General features: G+C 34.8%; 1 protein-coding gene across 6 annotated transcripts in view; it reads right to left on the reverse strand.

Moving 5' to 3' along the window:
* Positions 1–18,328, reverse strand: part of LOC134539703 (rho GTPase-activating protein 23) — a 492,628-nt gene that overhangs the window by 6,603 nt on the left and 467,697 nt on the right. Inside the window, exon 27 of one of the 6 annotated variants that reach the window (XM_063381923.1) lies at positions 5,592–5,716. The exons of the other annotated variants lie outside the window; for them this stretch is intronic. Within the exon in view, the coding sequence (XP_063237993.1) occupies positions 5,607–5,716 (110 nt within the window). The 3' untranslated portion in view covers positions 5,592–5,606. The remainder of the gene's footprint in view (positions 1–5,591; positions 5,717–18,328) is intronic. 6 annotated transcript variants of the gene reach the window in all.

Raw genomic sequence — 18,328 nt, forward strand, 5'->3', positions numbered from 1 at the left:
AATAAAAGTAAATTTATCAATTAAATTGCAGATTTCATTTCACTCCTTCTTTGTATCCATACAAAATAGTGATAATTCAATAATAATGATTCAATTTTATTCATTAAAGTATGCAATCATTTCATCAATGTTTTGTTATGACGTCACGTTAAACTATCGTCCGTAAACCGACTTTACAGACAACCAATTTTTTTTGCAAGAGGGAGACGTAGAATATGACACTACGCTGTGAACGTACTTCCGTTCCTCCTCAGCCCCCCCAATACACCACCTACTGCTCCAACCGCATTAACTCACCCCTCAATGTCGAAGGGACGTCACACCAAATATTTCACTCATTTATTATTTACACTGCAGTGTAGTTGGTAATCACTCACTATCTCTACGAAATTCACCGTTTTTTGTTTCTGCCTGTACTGTTTCAAAATTCCCTAAACCTTTAAATTACGATCTCAGAAATATTCTCATTGTCATTAGTAGTTTTCAACAGCTGGTCATGACTGATTTTAGACAATTTCTATTAGCAGAACAACAAAAAATTTTATCTTACAATACCCATTTTCACTAAGTAAACAAAAAAATTATTTCACTAAAATATGATCTTTAGTATCTATTTAACAAAAGACAAGATTTAAAAATTGTAACTCACTAAGCAAAACACAAAAAGCACATTCTTAAATTCTCATTAATTTAAAAAAAAATGTTTTTGTGCCCCAGACACAAAGTTTGTAATCTTACATGTATAAATTCAGATAAAAAGTTACAAATACATAACTTCAAAATGAATGGTCATAAAGTAAATATGCAATCTAGTCTGATATTTGTTACAATGCCTCAGCATCACTAAATGTACATTGAAATTTCCCAGGCCAATTCATTCAGCCCGACTGCTATTACAGCACATTAAAAAAGACTGCTCAATAGCAAAATTATTCATGACAATAATTAAATACTCAGCTCATGTAAGGCAATCACAAATAAATAAGTGTTTCTATAGAACAGAAGCCACAGCAATGATGGCTAAATAAAACAAACAAGCCATGTGGTTATTTGCCAAAAGGGACACCAAAAAAAGGCATGTATAATGAATGCGGAGAAACGTATCATTACACAGCTGAACAAGGGATTAGGATGCTATCTACAAAGCAAGCGCTTTGAAAAAAGCTTGTGGAATATATGGTTTTACAAGTTAAATACTACTTAACCTTATTTCAGACAATTGTTCACAATACTGTTATCGGACAAAAATTGTATTGTGCATTGCAAAGAAAATCAATGGCTACATAATTATTTTTAAAAAAATTGTGGAGGCATTTGTGCTTCTAAGTGTTTAAAAGATCTTTTTTTCTTTCATAGCCAAGCTTTATTTTTGCGATGTAAAGTTATGTGAAACTGCTGAAATAGTCTAGTACAATTTAACATGTAAAACCATTAACAGGGTTCCATTCACTTGTGTTTCTGTGGCAATATTAGCACATCTGTACACCACAGTAATGCTTAAAAACCACAAACAACACTTAAAAACCACATATAACACTTAAAAACCGACACATCTCTATACATTTATACCTTTCTCTATAGATGTATAGCTCTCTTCCTATCTCTTAAAAAGAAACCACATAGAAACAGGTGGAAAAATAATTGACAACTTAGTGCTGTGCTGTGTTTAAGAATGCTAGCCATGGCAGATGTTTCCGAATTTAAATCTACTACGTATATCAGCTTGAATCGAAGAAACATGAATAACTAGGACTGGCAATCATCAACATCACTATCAGAGCAGAACAGACCAGAAGTACAATAAAACTGCTGTCACTTCAACTGAGTTTTCAGCATGGTTACAGCAGCCACAAAGCCCTAGTCTCTGAAAGCACTTGAACTTAACGGACAAGGGCGCAGATCTGTAGGATTCAAAGGGGGTCCGCGCAGGTCCAGAGTTTTGCATGTGGGGTTAACCGACAACACACGAAATCTCCCGATACTGTGCTTGTATGTTGCATAATGCCCATTTTTGGCCTACATGCATGCAGTAAGCAGAAAACTTTAAAATATATAGAAATTTTTCCAAAAAAAAACTTAAGTTTTGACATCAAACCACTTTTGCAAGTGCAAGCGGGCTTCTTAATTCTAGACGAAGCCCGGAGCCCCCCCCCCCCCTCCCCCCCCCCCAGATCTACACCCATGTTCACGGATGTACAACAAGCAGATTAAATGTACGTATTTCGCAGTTCTTAAAATTAAATCTGAAAATAGAAAAAAATTAAAGAAACAAATAGAAACATATTTGGCATCTTATTTAAAGTTACACTTAAATTCTTAATGTGTTCTACATTTGAAAATCCCTAAAAAGAAAAAAGATTTTGTAATCTTTAAGTACATCAATCATTATTCTGAAATACAGACATAAAATTCTACATTTAATGTACATATTTGGTGGTATTCTTTTTCAAGCTCAAATATTCAGCCACACCAGTCCAAATTACATTGATTTAGTATAGTGTAATAACTCTCACTTAATAATACTGAAAAAAACTATGCCATACCCAAAGTTACAACATAATTACTCTAACATAATCATTATAAAATTATAAAAGAATAACCTGGATAACACTTATAATAAAAGGAGTGGAATTGTGCACAAAAAAACATAGATAAATATAGAAAAATTAGTGACTTGGAAACATTCACAGGCACACATACATTTTGTAGTCAAACATGTATTAAAAAATGCCATTCAAGTGGAAAACCGGATTATTGGTGTACAGAACAATGTGTGTGCGAAAAATTGCAGGGGATGTATTTGCCACTAAAAACAGTCCTAAACCATGCAATACTTTCCACTGCTAACTGTGAACATAGTAGCAAAGCAAGCCACATAAATCATGAAGTTCAGAAAACATACAACATACACACAAAACACACAAACAAAACATACACATCACACACATCACACAACACACGCACTCCCCAACACTCAAGAAACTCACACAAGAATTCCTTATTTAACGGTATAAAATGAATTAATTATTCTGGCATTTTCAATTTCACAAAAATATTAGATTTTTTTCAAGCAACATTAGATTGTGAACCAGATTTACTATGAGTTCACGTAACATAAATAAAATTCAGTTTATATATACCCACATCTTGAGGTATGATGTATTAAGGAATACAATTTCAAAACCTGCTTTAGATATCAAATGACAAATATATAAAAAAAATTATTTTGTGAGTTATTATTTTCTTAAGTTTAAATTATTAATTTAGATTCAATGGTCAAGCAAAATATTGTAATCATTACTAAAAATTTTATTTTAATAAAAGTGACTTTGGTTTTAATTTTATAAAGAGTTAAATGACTAACTTTTGTAAATATTATTTTATTTACTATTTTTTTTCACTTTCCTTATAAAGAAAACCAAATACCACATGCAGTAAAAAACCAACTTACATTCCAAAATTCTTAACGGAAATAATTTAAATTACATTACAAGTTCAACAAAATTTATTTGACTTGCATACTAAATAAATAATCATTAACTTTTTTCCGCCACCAAAAAGATTACTTATAAATTAAAATAAAATGTTTAGAGTAAGAAGCGCAGGGGAGAGAGAGGTAGGAACTTAAAGTTTAAAGTATAGCTAATCTATAATAGCTTAGCTAATGAGTAACAGCCTTTTATCCAAAGAGACTTCTCTATTACAGTCACATGAACAAAAACTGATATTAAAAAAAAATTATTATTATTATTAACATCAACCACAGATGAATTGCTATGTGTATGTACCGGTAACTGCTCGTATTAGATTTTTTTTTTTTCAGTTTGCTACAAATTATGGTTTCATATTACCCAGCTAAAAAAGTACACATTGTACGAACTAACTCAATTAATTAATTTTACAAAGCATCAGATATGGTTATGGTTCATTAAGTTGTACCAAACACAAAAACTTTGCAAAAAGTTTGAATAAAAATTAATTTTTTAGAACATTCATTGCCAAAAAAAAGATAAGCATCAGTCAAAACATGTTCAACATTTTGGACACGTGAAAAAATTTAAAATTACAAAGAAAACAAATTTAGTAAAATGTGGGGTTTCCCATTGCAGGATTATGTACAGAAATAATGAGATAGCAAAAAGTCAAAATTAAGACAGGTTTAGAACTACTCAGTGCTCATAATTTCAAATTGTGCTGGAGATTAAATACGAACCATTGCTTTTGTCTCATTACACAAACACAGCCACTAAATAAATATGTAATAAAAACCAATAATTATTATCAATTTATTTTAACACATGTTATTCCAAAAATATAGGGTTGTGCAAATATTCAGTAGTGGTATTGATATCAAAAAATTTGAAACATTTAAAAATTTTATTTCAAAATTATCTTCATGAATTTGAAACAGCTATATTTTCCTCTAAGGATATAATGAATAGTCAAACTTCTTTAATGTCTTAAAGGCTAGATATCATTAACAAAGAGTTGTATTGGATATCAAATTAAAGTTTTCCTTGAGTAGAAATTGACCAAAAATAAAAGAAGCAGTCTGTTGAATGTAAGCTGAATTAGACTGCAATACGATCACAACTGTAACACAACCTTAATTCCAATATGACCAAGATTATAAGACTACTTCAATTACCAGGGGGTTTTGATTATATGTCTTCGATTTTAACAACAAATTGATTTTACGACTTATTTGAATGTAAATTGATCTCTAATATAAGAGACACTAATATACTGTATAAGGATACCACATTTTTAAATAAGTCAACACTTGTGACCAAGTACACACATAATTTATAATTACTTTTCATTTCAATTTTACAATATTTAACATTTTTATTTAAAACTTCTTTACAAAAAATTAAAATAAAATTTTCAGTTTCACGTAAAAAAATTTACACATGCGTTCGATGAGTATACCACAGATAAAATATTCTGTAATTACGTATTTTCATTTCCTTTTCATTTTGACGAAAGTTCTCAAACTTCACAATAGTTCTCCAACTACTGTTTGGTTTTTTTTATTTTTTATTATGAATAGCAGTATTCGCACAACCCAACCAAAATAACAAAGCTAAAGGTCTTTAATCCATCATTTTGGGACCGTGTTTGTGCCCGATCATTAGATATCAATATATTTTTAACGGGAATGCCAAAAGTGAAAAGGTTGAATGCGTAATTAAACCTGCTAGAGAACGGGACACAATGCAGGGAAACGAAAACTGACAACGATAAGCTGAGAGGGAACTAAAAAAACCGGCAGCACAGTAATGCGACCAGACAGCCAAGGTCCAGTCGAACAATCTTCGATCAAACGGGGCTCAATCGGTGTCGAGATTCCCGAACGCGCTGAACCACGGAATGTCAGATTAAAGACCTTTCAGTGTGTCGTCACGAAACCAAAGTGATGTGAGAAATGGTATTAGTTTTTTTTTTTGGTGAAACACAAAGAAAGCAAAGAAAGGTAAAAAAAGGACAGTGACAAACACGGATGCACGCGCACACAAAACGGTGGCAGCCGCCGAGGTGCAGGCAAGCAGGCAGGCACGCGCGAGGGGCGGCTTCGCCCGCCCCCTTACCTCTCCGCAGCCTGCCTAGTGCTTCTGGTGGGGGAAACTTGAAGCCACCCGCGGGCCGGCCGAACACCGTGGTTTGTGGATGTAAGTGTGACAAGAAGCACCATACGCTTGGGTTGCTCGCCTGCCTGTGTGGGCCCAACACGACACGTGGACCAAGGCCCCACAAGATAGGAAACATGCGTCAAAATAAGACCACAACCCACGGCAGGCAACCGTCACCTCTTCGACGGAAAAACCTTTTTTTTTTCCGTCATCACCACAACACAGTCGCACACACGGGAAGTATAACATGAGAAAAATTACAATGAATCAGCGTATCTCTAAACTAGGTTATCATTTATCCATTTGTGACAATAACAAAAATGTTAAAAATTTTCTATCTAATTTATTCTGGCTTTATTATCAGCTAATCTCCAAACATTTCATTACGAAACTGAAAAAAAGTAATAATTTTAAGGTAATTTGTGTTTTCACTGTCTTTACTCATTGTCTTAGCAAAAAAATATTTCGGTGCAGACATACCTAAAAATACATTATAAAACAATAAACAATTCTTACCACTAAAAAAAACCCATTTTCACCAATTCACCAACACAAGAAGTTTCCATGCTGTACGAAAATGGACAAAATACCAAAGCTGTTGCGTAAAAAGCAATAGTAAATAATTCATAAAAAGCTTGAAAATGAAGGCAATGTGCAGCATACACCCAAAGCAAAAAAAATTTTTTTAAGTGTTCTGTTCTATTTTCCAACTGCAAAATACAACAACATACAAAGGCTAATTTCCTCCCCATATTTGATGCATGCTATGATTAACTAATGTATAATTATATATGTATAATACTGACACTTGAGTGATATGTGAGGTAATGGAAGCACTGAAAAAGAACCCAAAACCACTTCGTAGCCCAACTGAATCGCTACCAACATAATCGACACTTACCCTTCAAACACTGCAAGCACAATATCTGAAAGCTTCTCAAACTACTAAACTTATACCTTTATCACCATTTCTACACTATTCAGTACTAGTGCACCAGTTAGCGTCATACTACTGTTTCGCCTCACCAAAACAAATACACCCCTAGCTAGACAAACCTCAAAACTGGTATTTTCCATCATATCAAAGAATGAATAAAATGATTACAAATAGCTTGTACGTAGTGTAATCAGCACTTACATGTGGATCTCATTATTTGATGCACTTGGGTCATTTATGATTTTCTCAGACAAATAAAGCAATCATAAATCCACTCCATCAAAAACTGCTGACACAAAATAAAATTTCTATGATCTTGAACCTGAAAACATGTTTGATTTTACTGCTTTGAAGAAATTTGTTACAAAAAATTTATCGAAGTAGGTTCTCAAAGAGTAATTTAGTTAAGTAATACTAAATTACACTCCATTTAAACCATAAATTACAACAACAAAAATAAGAAGAAAAAAGAAAGTGGAGGAAAGCATGTACCAAAATGCCCAATATTGTACACTCGCTCTAGTAGTAAAAGCACAAAATCTGAAAGACGCATGTTTCTAGTCATGGAAATAATTCTTAGAATCTACATATCTGTTTTCCTTTACACAAAAACAAAACTGTATATTCCCATCATATGATGAACTTGCAATGCCTCTAAATTTCAAGGAGCATGAATTTTGCCCAGTTTAGTTTTCCATCTTTCAAAGTGCTGATCAACCTGTCTGGAAGCACAACAAGCTTATCCAAATCACCTAAGTAATGCTCACGTGCTTAAAAGACATGACCAAATCGATTAAATTGGCCTCTGAACAATTTCAATATTAACTCGGTGCTTGTATATTGATAAATTCGAATCCAAGACCCATGACACCTGCATGTGATATGCCAATTATTATGGCAAACAACGGTACCCCAGTGTCCTAATGCAACACCAATCTGATAGGCAATTATCAGTAAACCTAACTATGAATACATTTGACCACAGCAAACTTGATTGTCGATTGTCTGTACCTATACAAAAATGTTTTGTCATTTCTGATGATCAGCTAGAGAGGAGCTAGCAGCCTTATTTTTTAGATCCTAATGACAATTTTACATTATAGTGGAGTCCTGCTAATCCCAACTAATTAGGGCAAAGATCTGTTCAGATTAATATCCATAATACAACAGTGTGTAGTAAAATGCATCTATAAAAGCATTCAGTTATCATGTACCACAGCCTACAACATTCCTACAAGCACAAAATCACTAAACATGTTTGTAATTGGGTTTATCTTATTATAAAAATGTTAAATTTTAAAATATATAAACTAAAATTTTTTAAATATTTATTTCACCCTACTTGTTCGGATTACCCGGATTTTTGGTTTAGCATGTCCTGATAAGCAGCAGTCTACTGTTGCAACTGAATGAACTACCCCATTATTTGAGAAATGAAGGGTGTTGGAATAAGAATAGAGCAGAGACAGAATAAATGGGCCTGGAATACATAACCAACCTGAGAAAACCCACAGCAACGTCTACCCTGTTTCCCACTCGCCGGGAATCAAACCGGACTGCCTCAGCGGGAAGCGAGATAGCTGACCAATTATTCAATTAACTACTGTGGTCTCTTGTCTAGTCTGCTTCACTCATAGTTCGTCAGCCTGATACCACCAAGCTTGTTAACATTAAGAATATTATATTTTATATCTTCATTAATTATAGAAAGTTTTAGTATTTATTTTAATTTCACTGTTTTTTGATATTTTAAGACCTTAAAATAGTGTCTCTTGACAGTATTTTTACATTTAAAACATGAGAGAAAAAAATAATTCAATACTGAACACATCATTGTTTCACAGGAGAATATTTGTAGCACCAATCATTCCAGTGTATTAATGTCTATGCCCAAACAGAAACAAAATTTGAAATATTAAATACTATAAAAAAAATTGTGAAAAAAAAAAGATTGAAACAGTACTTTCAGTTACATCACCTTAGAAATAAAAAAAATTAATATCAGATGATGCTCCTATAAAATACAACAAAAAATGTATTTCCGAAATTCTTATTCCGAACATTTGTTTACAATAAAAAAATGTTTCAGATATATTAAAGAAATTTAGTTGTTTTTAAAACTTTTATGATGTACGACATATATCTGGCAACAGAGCCTACTGACACCAGAGGACAGTGCTAATGGCAGAAATCATGCAGTGGAAATGCACACAATTAAGAATGAGACTTGCTACAGTTGTAAATCACACACAAATACTATTCTCAATCCTGTTCATTACTCATCCTTAATCATCTTATGTTCTATAAAAAATTTTTTTACATAGATTTTAAGTTCAAGTACACATCCATAGTTAGTGGCATTTCAGCCCATGCCCACACCAGCTTTGCAGAGTATTACATATTGCAGTAATGTTAGTTCAAGGCCATGGTGACCTCTAGTTTTGTATTTTCATTTCAATGACATGAATAATTTGATAATAGTCAGATATTTATTTAGTTTTATTTAGAAAAGCCATTGAACAATGTTTTTACTAATGTTTACAAGGTTGGCTAGATATGTGTGATTTTCAGTATTTTATTTAATTTAAATGTTATTTCGATAGCTATAATTCCACATGTGTGTTTGGGACTTTCCTAGACCATGAGACAGTGGTTTCTGTGAAAGAGAGAAAGATACGCAACGCCGTGGCGCCGAAACGATGGACAATATTTTTTATCGCGTTGAGACAGAGACGTACCCCAGGACAGTGGGAAAGCTCTCTGACCGGGAAATCATTGAGTAGTGAGTGCAAGAAAAATATCTGTAACCAAAAGGAAGGCAGTAGTTTTTTTTGGGGGGAAGTCCCCAGATGATACTTTTTTGTATGTGTTTTTTACTGTGTTTCATCTGGATAGTAATTGCTCCAATTGCTGCCCCGTGCGGTTACGCTGGGCGGTGGCTCACAAGATCATTTACAGTATGGATTAAAATCCGTGGTCCTAGCCCAGCCACAGAGAAATCTTTTTTTTCCCAGCGAAATACAGTTAAGTCCGTAAAAGAATGTTCCAGTTAAAAATTTTACTAGTATCAACTATAAGCATTGTAGAGTTTTGCTTAGTCACAATTACAGAGTACCTCAAACAGTTTTAGATAAGCGCTTTCGCGAGTAGGTACTGCTTTGTTGTTTTCTCGCTTACAGCACCACCAAAATGGCAACTCCTGAGTGTAAAGCATTTTGTATTCTGCAATTTGCTAAGAGTTTATCTGTAATTCCAGTTCAACATGCATTTCGTTTAAAGTTTAACTATCGAGTCCCTTACCACTGGATTGGTCATAATGGTCGAGACAACAAACTCTTTTTGCTGGCCTCAACGTTCACCTGACATAATGCCACACAATTTGTTTTTTCCTTTGGGGCTTTATAAAAGATTGTGTCTGCGTTCTGCTGCTACCTAATGATTAGTCAGAGTTGAGTCACAGAATTAACGAAGCTATTGCTTCCATTACCCCGTACATGTTAACTAAAGTGTGGGAAGAATCGGACTTTAGGTTGGATGAGTGCCGTACAACTAAAAACGCACAAATTTAAACATTTGTAGGAAAAACTAGGTTAGTTTAGTTCAATTTTATGTATGATTTGTTGTAAATAGTCTAAATAAAACTTTTATAATATACCATTGAATCTGGGATATTCTTTTATGGACATCCTGTATTTTGAAATTTCTTCATCACCGGCGTCTGCGTTGAGGGCTCATGTCGCCGCCTCAGTATGCCTCGGCTGTCGCCCCGAGAAATATTTTTTTCTCGACAGTACCCCGAGTTGGTTTGACTACAGCACTTAAAGTATTTTTCTAGCTACAAATAGTATATTTCTGGCACCAAGCGATAAAACAATCGTCTTTGCTCATATGTGAAGAATCATCGTGGCCTGTGTGCACTTAAATTTGACAAATTTTTTTAGTGAAGAATAAAAACAAAGAAATAAGTTTTAAGATATACTATTGTTTCAATTGGCAACTCAACCTAGAAATCAAAGAACTATCAAAATTTCAAAAACAAATTTTATTCAGCGCCCAACTGCATCTCAATAAACTTGTTTCAAGTGTTTTCTTTCGGACTGCCTTATCGGGCCAGTCTGAAATGTAACAGGTTATCTGATGAATTTTTCCTTCATAATAATAAACATTATACCAAAATACTGTTGCATGCAATAGTGAACAGTGCATATACTTTTTTAGCTTAAGTTTAGTTTAGGCAAAAAGAATAGGAAATATAGGTACATCTTCATGTCCCGTAAAATAATTAAACGATACTTAAAATACAAAATTTTTTTTGTCACAATATTTTCATTCTTAATAACCAGTCAAAAACTAAGCTTGAGAAATATTACCTAACATGTTGGAAGAACCAATATTTATGATGAGTATTTGTGTTTGCCTAAAGTAACCTAAACAACAAATTTTATTAATGGTCTGCAATTTAAACTTCAAATTTCTTAAAACTGGGGCTTGTTGATTTCATCCTTAACACTTAGACCATATACAGTTTAAGCAAAAATAGTTTTGTGTAGAATTTTCTGTATGGGAATTAAAAATTAATAAACAATGCATGCACCTCTTTAAAAGCAAAAATAAATTAATATACTACTTAAAATCATTAATGGTATATATTTACTAGTGCTTGATATGCCATGCGATTTGTTAGTTGTAAAGTTAGGCTTTAAAAAAAAGTTTAAAAAATCCAATAATAAAGCACACTAAAATAACATTAAAGTGAAAACTTAAACTAGTCTTCTATAACCTATTTATAAAATTCCCATGACAAGTTACTACAAATCTTTATAAACTCGCGAAGGAAAAGAGTTTTTTAGTGCTGTACATACATTTACAAATTTAAATATGTATCTACTAACATAAAATAATAAAAATAATAGTTCCTAAGTTAGACAGAACTATTTCTTGAACTAAAGCACTGTTCTTGTTTAGCTACAAATCTAAACACTACACAGTAAGACTACGCCTTCAGCATTCATAATTCACAAGAGCAACACACTAAAAGCTTAACTTTTTAATTCTTCACAGTAGATTTTTTTCTTTGGCAAGCCAAGGCAGTTTCTAAAAATCATGCTCACAATTTTCTTTCCTAAATTTAAACATTTTCACTCTACTCTGTTTAATAAAATGTCAAATATTAATTTTAATGTACAAATAAAAGATCTAAGACTGAGGCATTCTCTTTAATGGATGATTTAAAAAAAACACTTTGCAAACATGGGCAAAACAATAATAATAAATTAAAAAATTGGAAAATGTCAATATATTTATTATGATGCAAAACAGTAAAACATGCGCAGAACTATGCGTGGCCAATTCACACTTATTGCTGAAGTTGTGACACTAATTATTAATGCAGTGTGTTCATGTACCTAGACAGTTTTCTGTTAATAGCAAGGATCTTCCGTGTCCACGTGACGAAGCAACTTCCTACACTCACCGGTCCCGTTTTGGCAAAGACAGAAATTACCAGCAAGAGAAAGGAAAAGAAAAACACAAATAAGAAACAGTGAGACTCATTAGGATCGTAAGATGAAGCATGCCTGAAGAATATATTTATATAAAATGATGTACCTCTAACTCACGCTGTAGATATCCGAATAAGAACCATGTCACAACCAGTTCAGTAGTAACAGAATATATTAAACTACAAACAATCATTTAAAAAAAAAACATAAGTACATCATTTATTATTATGCTGAGACTTGCAAAAATACAAACTATAATATTATTTTACAGTCCTACTCATTTAAAACCAACTATTACTGTAAGAACAAAGAAAAAAATGGTACTGCCAGGAAAAGTGTATCATAGTCATAGTTAATATATTTCAACATAAATTATTTTCAGTTAAAAACTTAGGACAAAAGTTTTGAAATAAGACTCTACATCATACAAAAAAATTAAGTTATAAAGAAAAAAAAATAATTTAAAAAATTACATTTTTAAGTTGGCTTGGCTGTATGTAAGGTCTCCTTTGATTCACACACGTGAAGGCTTTGGTAAGCAATGGTTTCCTAAGTATCGCGTGTGAGAACTATGTTCTGCTAGCAGCAACCTCCCGTCGTAACTCATCCACGAATGTTACATTACGATCAGCAGCAGCATCTGAAGATCAATCCAATAATAATGTCCTCTTAACTTCATTCCAGGATATTCAATTAACTGATTTTTAAGATGCATTATTGTTTTACGATTTGTTCTTTCGGGGTGCATCGCACAATAAAATGCTTCCTCCATTTTTCTATTACACGGGGGGGGGGGGGGGGGGGGGGGGGGTCGATACTAATTTAATCAAAACTTACTGTTACGTCACGGGCACCACCACATAGAATACAGGTCATATGGACCCAGCAGCTCTTGTCTCAAGGCCATGATGTCACCCGTGAGTAGCAAGACTCGTAGTCCCAGTTCATGACAAAGCACTTAAAACCAAACTTCGTCCACTCTGAGTGGTGGACATGCTACGTTAAGTACGGTGGTATACTAAGCAGGCTCTTGGAGGCGGCCTACACCCCTTAGTCTCCACACGGTCGCTCACGTCACAGAAACATCCACTCTTATTCCAGAGTTTCATTTCCGTTAAACATCTGTTCTCCGTCTGCATCATGTTACACTACTACGAAGCAGGCGGCACGAATCAGTCAAAGGTTGGTCCAGGAAACCACATGCGCTGCAAAAGCCAGAGTTCTTGATACATGACAAATTAATCATTAGTTAATGAATGAAAAATAATAATTAGGTCAAACAGTCTACTACCCGAGGTAAGACCTGAAATTACTTGAAAGTGATTTACATATATTAAGCGAACAGATGGACGTGGATCAGTGATTAAAAAGTTGAAGACGACGGGTGCACGAAGCTCCTTACCTCGGGTAGCGGCGGCGAAAGACTGGACTGCTCTCAACCTGCCCGTTTCTGGCCGATAACCGTTACATATATTTTGAAAGTGTGCCACCAGAAAAACGAATGACTACATATAATTCTTATTTAAATTTAGCCTAATGGCTGCAAAAATTATACTGGTTAACTAAATTATTTAAAACATACTAAATATTAAATCTGGTACACTTCGGGACTCGTTCGGCATTTTTGGGGCTTGGCATTATTATTATCATTACAATGTATTTCTAAAGTACCCGTCTTGAAGTGGTCACTCCGTCCGCTATCACATAAAACACTTGGGGCCAAAATAAACCAGGTTACTTAAATACGGGAGCGGAGCACTGGGATTACCATGCCCTATAGCGGTAGTTTGCGGGGTGCTATTCAAACACTTTTACACGTACGCACACACACGCACAGCGAGCTGTTTGAAACAGAAGGTGGTGGTGGGAGGAGAAGGTGTCTGAAGCAGCGAGGCACATAGGCCTTATGGAAAAATTTACCTAATTACTAAGACAAACTTTTCTTGTAATTTTTAAATTTTAGTTAATCTTAAACTCGGAGACAAAATTTTTCCTAGCAAAGTTAAGGAATAAGGTAATTGCATCTTATAATCGATGGTGTCTTAAATTTCGTGGATTGGTCAGGATAGGTCAAATAAATTTTTTTATTAAAATCTAGTGTATATGATTAATAACATGTGTAATACAACCAGAATTTTAGATATAAAAAAAATATTGAATGTTTTTAAGTGTTTTTTGTTTCAATCCCATTATGACATCAAGAATAATTTTAAGAAATTTAGTTGAATGGAATGTTATGAAAATAAGCATGTTTTTAAGCTTCTACCATATTAATAACCACTTGTTAGTTAATATCTGAAAATGAAAAAAATTAAAAAAGAGAAACAAACACAAAACCTCTGGCAACCAAAAAATTGTATTTTTGAAGATTGCTTGCATGCTATTTATCACTAACATCTAAAATAACTCAAATGGTCGATGTTGAGAGACAGACGTACACACACAATAAACACTAAGGCCTAGTTTTCTCTTTAAAAATGTTTCACTATGCAAAAGGAAACACAGAAAGTTGAGGTAATATTTTAGTTATTAAAACATTTTAAATGAAAATGATTTTCTTCTACAAATTTTATTATTTTTAGAAACTGATCACAAAATGACTAGAATGCTTCCAAGCAACGTACAGGGTGCAGCAGGGAAACTTCCTTTTTTGAAACGTGCATCCTGAAACGAATGTTATTCCAAGAAGGGTGGGGTGGCACTCATTCAAAAGAGCGGGACCTAATGACTTCTGTCATGTAAATTTAGTAACGATCATGCAGTGGATGAGAAAGGAGCACGCGTTCGCCTTAGAGGTGTACTTTTCAAGTGGCCGTTCAATCACTGCCACCCAACGTGCGTTCAGGGATCACTCTCATATCATGCCTGCGGGTCATGTTCCTGATCGAAAAAAATTCTTTCATGGGTGGACAGCTTTAAGAAAACCAGTGAAGTGCAGAAAAAACCTGGAGGTTCATGAACCATAAGGACACCCAAAAACATTGAGCAGGTTAGGCAGTCAATTTTGCAATCTCCTAGGCGATCTGCGCGCAAACATGCAGCTGCTTTTGGGATATCTGAACGTTCTGAGAGACAAATTCTTCATAACCAACCGCAATTTCGTGCAAACAAATTGCCAGTGGTGCAAAAACTTAATCCATGTGATTTTCTTTCATTGAAAAATGCATGCAAAGCCGTTCTTGACAGTATGCCTCATGACACCCTTGAGTTCTTTAGCGATGAGGCTCATTTTCATCTTTCCGGTTATTGGATAAACAAAACATGCATTACTTGAATGGCCACGAATCCCCGAGAACTTCATGAGCAGCTCCAGCATATGGAACGTGTGACTGTTTGGTGTACGTTATCCAGAATAGGCATCACTGGATCACTGGTTTTTGAAGAAAATGGTCAAGACAGTTATGGTCAAATGGTCTATTCATTATGTCAACATGATTGAGGTGTTTTATCTACCAAAACTTGAAGAAATGTATGTGTGGGGGGGGGGGGGGGGGGGTGATATGTCTGGTTTCAGCAGGATGGCACCACGGCCCACACTGTCGAACGTCAATGAATTTTTTTCCAAAAAACAATTTATCAGACGCCTCATTTCCTTGCAAGCCGATCTTCAGTGGCCGGTGTGCACGCCCAATTTATCCCCGTGCGACTTTTTTTCGTGGGGAATCCCTAATTTACACCCACCTCACAAGGACCCTGGTTCAAACGAAGAACAACATTCAAGAAACTATCGACAACATACCCATCGATAAGCTGCAAAGAGTACAGAGAAGCTTCAAAACTCAGCTATCTCAATGGATTGACCAGAACAGAATGATATAATTTTTACAACAAAAATTTTATCTTTCTGCAACATGAAAATGATAGTTAAACTCATATCTCCTATACCATTTGTGTTATTCGTTTTTAAAATAAGGTAGTTTTCCTGCTGCACCCCGTAATTAATCCTCAAATTGTACATGAAATATTATTACAGTGTAGTATCAGAGGTCATCATCTTAATATGTACGACTCCAGTTCTATAAATCATTGGTAATATAACTGTCTAATTCTAAGTACTAAAAAGATTTAAGTAAAAAATCTTATTGACTTGTAACTCAAGTATACAAAAAATATACATCTCTTGGAGTTTGACCCACAACCTACTACCAAGCATAAAAGTAGTGAAAGAAGATTGCCACTGATAAAATGAGGAGGCATGCATTAAGTTCTTTACTCTGGTGACCAATGGGAGAAAGAGGACCAACCACTCCACCTACCATGAAAAGATAGGACCTGTACACTTAGAGTCTCATCAAAATGCCCCATGGCATCCAGAAACGGCTGTATTCAAACATCCAAGATTGCAAAGGACATCCCGCTGTTCCATGATGCCCAATTGGCCAAACCTGAAATACACAATCTTGACGGCACAAACAATAAACAAAGGCCAATGTGTCCAGGGACACCAACCTCAATTAATTTAAAAAGAAGATACACCAGCCATGCTACTTGGAATACTACCCTCTTTTATTGCATAATGATCGCACGCGCATAATCATCGCACCTATATTTTAAGGCGTCAAAAATTGGATAAAAAAACTTCTCGTGTAAATGTTGCATGACATTTTTGGTCCCACTATTAGATTCCGAGCTCTTTGTGTAGGTATCTTTTCCGTATAAAACGATGTACTATTTTAAAGTATAAATCTAATATTTATTCAGAAATTAACTTTTTTTACTTATTTAATTAACGGAAATACGAAGTTGTCTGACGTGAATATTTTCTTTTAAAGACGTTTTTAAACATTATTATCTCTATCTGTTCGTCTGCGTCACCGTGGTGTACCGCTTATAAAAATGTAGCCAGCGCTAGTTAGCATCATTCATGTTTGGTTATGTTGCTTCCCGTATAGAGCGCACACACATAGTTGAATATTGATATTTCACTGATTGCATGCAACACACGCTCCCTGTCCAGTGCCGAGTTAACTACATCTGATGGCCCGCACTCTTTCGTGGTAAGTGTGCACTACGACGATAGTTACACGTTATTCACGTTCGCATTCACATTTTTTTTTTCTATTTAAAGTTTAAGAAAGGTTTTTGTTGCATGACTTATTAATTTAAATTGTTCGGCGTGCTCTTGTATATTCCACTTTTAATTAAACGTACTTTTCATTGAAAGGGTTTTATGTTTATGAATAACTTTACCTAACAAAAAAATTTTTTTTCGCATAAACGTTGCACCCCTACTTTTCAAACTTGATTTTAGTATAAAATGTGCAACGATTATGCAATAAAACACGGTATCTTTTGTGGTCGCTGCAGCGTGCATCTCTAACTGAACGAGCCACGATATCTGGATGGCTTTGAAGATCACTCAGAAGACAAACAAGTTCGTCAAAATTCATCCCATCTGGAAGCAGCATTCACCAGATAGTTTGCAATGACTGGAGCAGTATCAACCACAACTTCCGCCCCAGTTGGACAGATGAGCCTCAAGATGTCCCAGTCTCCAGTCTGACATATGTAAGCTGGTATCTGTCCTCTGCAACCCTCTCTTGCACCTCAGTACACAATGCTTGGCGGTATGGTCAGCATCCAGAACCGGCTAAGGCAGACCTCTACAAAATCTCTGAAAGTTTAGGAGACAAGACAATAGATCTAGGAGCCAGTGATAAAAGAAACCATGTACTTCTGTTTTCAGGTTTCACTGTTTTCTAGTTATAAATATTTGATGTTGCCAAGCGTATGGGCCCACGGGTGCTGCATTTGCGGTGAGTGGATCCGACATGTCAGATAATGATGACCAATCTATACTAAGTACTTTATTCATCTACGAGCACATGTGCTATGCACCACATGCTCTCCATCTCGCCCCCGTAAGGCGCCGTATGAACTCCTGCCCTTCCACACTAGTTTCAATACAGTTCCAGTTTTTTCACCCAATCATTTCTGTGCAGCAAGTTTTTGTGACAAAAATAAGAAAGATACAGTTGGGCTCCACACCGTAGATTTTCGTGAAAACGTCGGGATGAAAATCATACCTAACAAGCAAGTGTTTCATACTGATATGTAACTTAATTTTCAATCCCTTTAATACAACTTGTGTTTTCTATTGTCCCGAGCATTTTGACAAGTCATACGAGACAACATTTTAAAATTATTTCGTAACAGTCACACGCATGCGCCTACACTGGTACGATAACATCACAGGCAAAACAAATACTGCGCAACAATCACGTACAGACATGACCTATCCATTGTGAGCTCGGCTA

Source organism: Bacillus rossius, chromosome 15 (genome assembly GCF_032445375.1).
Source record: "Bacillus rossius redtenbacheri isolate Brsri chromosome 15, Brsri_v3, whole genome shotgun sequence".
Classification (NCBI taxonomy): domain Eukaryota; kingdom Metazoa; phylum Arthropoda; class Insecta; order Phasmatodea; family Bacillidae; genus Bacillus; species Bacillus rossius.